Source organism: Ixodes scapularis, unplaced genomic scaffold, assembly GCF_016920785.2.
Source record: "Ixodes scapularis isolate PalLabHiFi unplaced genomic scaffold, ASM1692078v2 PGA_scaffold9__187_contigs__length_104089568, whole genome shotgun sequence".
Taxonomy (NCBI): Eukaryota; Metazoa; Arthropoda; class Arachnida; order Ixodida; family Ixodidae; genus Ixodes; species Ixodes scapularis.
In genome coordinates, this window is record NW_024609884.1 from 49,116,857 (window position 1) to 49,121,695 (window position 4,839).

The following is a 4,839-nucleotide window of genomic DNA, read 5'->3' on the forward strand; positions in this document are numbered from 1 at the left end:
TCCGCGTCGTCCGGATATTTAGTTACTCTCTCCATGGCCGCTGGCTTGCCTCGTTGGCTTGCCTGAACTCCAAGAGACGGGGAAACCGCAAAAAAGGTAGACGCTTAAATATGATTGCAGGGGCCCTTTAAGAGTTTGAACTAACAAGATTCCACACTAGATGCCTCTCTTCCGAGTGTAGCTTTTCTGGTGGAAAAAGAATAGCACAATAAAAAAGCTACTCCATTTCAAAAGTTCACGCATTTTGACACACGAAGCAGCTCGAGTCGAGATGTTTCACTGGAAAAACAAGATCCATAAAACAATGTTGATGATACCACATATATCTTTACATATGGAATATTTGCCCTTTAATATTTTATGGTCAGATTCGATTGTGTAATCTTTCTTTGAGAACAAGGAGCTGCTAACCTACCGCTGATTCCAGCCGATTTGGGTTGGGTTTGAACGGTTTGAACATAGATTTAAACGACAGCCGTCCGAATCCAATCCAAGTCGTTCACTGAGCTGGCTGGATCGCTCGCTCGCTCTTTCGTCGATCGCGCCATCTCCCATCTCCCTCTCCGTGGGGTGTGAGGTTGCACTTTCTCTCTCTCTGAACACTTTCTTCTCTGGGGTACGAAGATTCGGGTTTTAGGAAGTGCCCGGAAAGTTTAAACTCGCCATAGTCTTTTGAATTAGGTTTTAGAATCTTTGTCGGCTTTACTCTGTGACGGCCAGTACCTCTGGACTTGCGCCTGAAAGAGATGGATCCCAGAGTGGAAGATATACGCCGTGCGATACGCTCATTCAAAGATTTCCCCAAGAAAGGTATCCTCTTTCGGTAAGTCTCACCAGTCATACTGCACGTCCGAGCTTGTCGTTCGGGCTGCGGGGTGTGGAATCGGCTGCAAGAATTGAGTCGTTTGTGTTTTCTTTGGTAGATGTTTGTAAGCCTAAATTGTGGGAAGCTCTCCGCGGTCGCGCCTTTACAGATAATTCCGATAAGTATTAGTCTCGGCAAAGCGGGGACTCGCCAAAGAGCGAAGCGTCAACTGATAACGTGTGTAGGATCTCAAAAAGAGGGTTGGAAGAGGACACAAACAAACGATGAACTAAGTGCTTCTGGATGCACAGTTTGGACCACACGCCTACATTTTTACATCTACCAAACTTCCTTTTATTTTCACCGGATGACCTACTTTTACCTTACCGTCACAAGTCGGGAAAGAAATCCGAGAAGTAATCTGCTTAATCATAGATGCTGGTAATATTAAGAATTCTTTTTGACGGTAATCTTTCTTGTTTTTCTTCTTCCCAAGGGATGTACTTCCCATATTCCACAATCCGGACGTTTTTCGTAAGTTGATCGACGTTCTTGCCGAGCAAGTCCGAAGCTCCGTGCCAGATGTGTCGGCAGTTGTGGGCATTGAGGCTCGAGGCTTCATCATTGCACCTGCTCTCGCACTGGCTCTCAACGTGGCTTTCGTGCCTGTGCGCAAACCTGGCAAGCTCCCCGGCACGGTGAAGAGCCAGGCCTACACGTTGGAATATGGTGAAGTAAGCACTGCAGCTACTGGTTCTTATTCTTGAATGCCCATTTGAACACTGAACGAGAACACCTGTCTCTAAACGCATCTTTGAAAGAGTTCTCCCTTTATTTTCAAAGGACAAACTGGAAGTCCAGGAAGACGGCTTTCTCAAGGGTCGCAAGGTTGTCATTGTTGACGATCTGTTAGCCACTGGAGGTGAGTCCCAGGTGCATCTGTCTCTTGCTTTGCTTTTTCTTCATCAATTTTTGTTTTGGCACTGTTTTCGCTGCATTTCATCACTTTACTACGCTCCTTTCACACTAAGACGAACCTTATCTGACGCTACAAACCACCCCAGACAATCCAGCACCGTGAGTGTTACGACATGATTTTTAGATTGGCTGGAATGGTTCATAGTCCAATGTGGTTCATCTTGGGACTTCTTTTTGCTTTGAAACACATTTATTTAATAACCAAAGACAAATTGGTGCATAAACTCCTGCTTGTTTTCTAGAGCTTCCGCCTTTTTTGAAATTATTTGCATATGCTATTTTAGATAGAAAATATATCCCCTGCAGAAAAGTGTTGCACCTGTTTACATTACCATCATAGTAGTGTTGCAAACAAATTGACATAATTTATTGTAAGACATTACCAGAAACACTGCGATTGTCATCATATGTAACCCTCTTTTTTAGCATGCTTTCTGGTGCTGAGGTTGTCCGATACTGAATAGGTAGTCAAGATGAGATGTAGAAAATATTAACCATTTGATTGGAATTGGGCCATTTTCGTATGCTACCTGCAAGGCTTAATGCAAGGGTCATTTATTTTCGTCTCCTTTCTCCGTTTCTCAGGGAGTATGCAAGCAACCACCTCCCTGTTGCACTCTGTGGGTGCCACCGTATCACTATGCATGGTGATAGTGGAACTAGAAGAACTCGGTGGTCGCCAGAAAGTGACTGCTCCATTTTACTCTCTTGAGAAGATGTCAGCTTCGTAAATGGAATGAATGCACACAAGGTTCTTTTTTTTTTAACGAGTTTTAGGCTTCCAATTCTGGCTATTTTGGACTACGGTTTGGAAAATATTCCTGCAGTTCTCAGGCTACCAAGGTGTTTAAGACTGCTTTTAGAAGAAAGATGTTATTGAAACCAAAGGTTGTTTTCAACTTCTATATTGGTTTTTTTTTTTTTTTTTTTTTTGCATTTTTGTAGCTTTGCAGCTTTAAAAAAAAAAAAAAAAAAAAAAAAAAAAAAAGCCAGGTTTTGGAGAGGTGGTGGTTGTAACTATGTATGCAATAAAACATACTTCTACTCACCGACAGCTTTGTTCCTAAAAAAAAAAAAAAGTTTTAATTGCATTCACGATGCATGTTTGTAGAATCCGCATATCTGGAACTTGCATGCTATACACTGCATCCTTGGCATAGCTCCATCAGAAAAAATCCTGTGGAGTGATGCTGGAGGCATGTGTTGTCCACCTGCCAGGTAAAATGTGTTGAAGAACTCCCAAATTTCCAGGCTCGCATGTTGGGGATTGCGTGTCAAAACGGGTGTTGCTCTGTAATAATTGATTCATGCTTGGCGAACCACACAACTCGTACAACTTGCGCCTTTTGCTGATCAAACACGTGGGCACCCGTAACTCTTCTATTTGTTTAGACGTGGGCCTCAAAATGTTAAATATGAGGATAATGACCCTTGGGAACCTCGAAGTGACTGAGAGGGGATATCTATGGAGCTCCCGAGCATAGTAACTGCATTTAGGTAAAAATTGGAAAGAAATAATAACTCTGCTGGAAAAAAGCTGAAATTTTAATGTGCATATGATGGCAATAAAATAAAGCTTTGATGAGAAATTTTACCAGAAATCCACAATCTGAATAGAGACAAACTTAGGTGTATTTTGATGCCAAAAAGAATGTGAAATGAACCACATGAATGAACAGTTATGTTCACGTTGAACAACATGCAATGAGCAGAACAAAATATCATCAGTAATATGAGGCTTTTTTCTCTTAATATCTGGAGATTCATCTACCATTATCTTTCTTATTACTGGCCAGGTACTTGGGGGGGGGGGGGGGGGGGGGCATAGCCTATCAATACTCGGTGACGGTGCTTTAGAACAGGTAAAATGCACTCCCAGATTGAAGTGGAAGGTTTTCCTTAGGTTAGAAACAATATTCCACCCCGTTAAAAAGTGACGCTCTATACCCGTTTTCACCTCAAGAACCGTAGTAAAAAAAAGTCCGGCTCCACGCGGAGCATTACTGATTTCCCCCTTTATGTTGATAATTAAGACATATGTAGGTGAATTTTAGATAAGATATATGTTATTTTATCAAGGTGTACACGTTCCATACACCAATAGCTTTTCCTCCGCGTATGAACTATGCGAAAAAATTGCTTTTTTTCTTGAGGTGAAAACGGGTATAGTAGTGATTACCGATCGAGTTGAAAACCTGTGTTTTACAATGATTAAATCACATTCCTCAGAAATTTCATATAGCCAGTTAAACTTGTCTACACCAAATCTCTATAGGAAGGCTGCCCAATCTGCACAGTTTTGGTACAAGTACCATAATTCAATTTTTTTTTTTTTAATTATTATTATTTTATGTTTGAGATTGCTTGAGATCTCCCTAGCGTGGGCTTCACCTGCATTAAAACTACCCATTTCCCGGGAATCTTAGCTTCACTGCAGTGTATACGATAGCACCAAGAAAAGCACAGTTCTGCACGTTGGTGCCATTCGATGCTATCGTGAACAGTAATGCTCATAAGGTTATACCCCCAAAGTTGGCTTCACCTCACTGATGAACCTGTAGCTTCTCTGTAGTGTTCCTCAGCAGTGTCAGCACCAACGAGTAAATTGTGCACACTGCTACTACTAGCTGCTACACTTGGTGACAGGCGGGTCTATGAGCTCATACACACATCGCCTCTTCCTTTTTCACCAACATCGCTATGCGGAGCGCAAGTCGTCTGCTTGCGCAGGGGTTGCGGTAACGTCAGAACGCCTAGCTCTGATTGGTTCCGGTTGGACGGATATCGGGTAGACCTCAAGGCAGCTAGCATCGAGGTTTACCCGCTATCCTTCCAATCAGAGCTCGGCGTTCTGCCATCACTACAACCCTTGCGCAAGAAGCAGACGAACTTGAGCTCCGCGTACATACTGCTCTGCTACTCCACATTGAATCTCATTGAGCCTGACCATATGTTGTCAGGGTTGTCGGTCGTATGGTCGTACAAGAAGAGTTTGTTTTGCAACCTCCTCCTCGAGGATCAACAATGAACCCCGGTGACCGGTGAACCGTGAACCC

The 4,839-nt window shown here is 42.9% G+C and overlaps 1 protein-coding gene across 1 annotated transcript; it reads left to right on the forward strand.

Annotated features, from left to right (window-relative positions):
• Nucleotides 1-408: 408 nt before the first annotated feature.
• On the forward strand, nucleotides 409-2,835 carry LOC8037886 (adenine phosphoribosyltransferase). The gene is made up of 4 exons (XM_029978921.3): nucleotides 409-823; nucleotides 1,302-1,539; nucleotides 1,649-1,727; nucleotides 2,369-2,835. Exons 1-4 carry the CDS (start codon nucleotides 747-749, stop codon nucleotides 2,512-2,514), a joined length of 540 nt encoding a protein of 179 aa, XP_029834781.1. The 5' UTR covers nucleotides 409-746; the 3' UTR covers nucleotides 2,515-2,835.
• The last annotated feature ends 2,004 nt before the right edge of the window (nucleotides 2,836-4,839 follow it).

Coding starts and splice junctions, on each gene's coding strand:
- LOC8037886 (XM_029978921.3), top strand. CDS start 747: ATGGATCCCAGAGTGGAAGATATACGCCGTGCGATACGCTCATTCAAA. Junction 824..1,301: donor AAGAAAGGTATCCTCTTTCG/GTAAGTCTCACC, acceptor CTTCTTCCCAAG/GGATGTACTTCCCATATTCC. Junction 1,540..1,648: donor ACACGTTGGAATATGGTGAA/GTAAGCACTGCA, acceptor TTATTTTCAAAG/GACAAACTGGAAGTCCAGGA.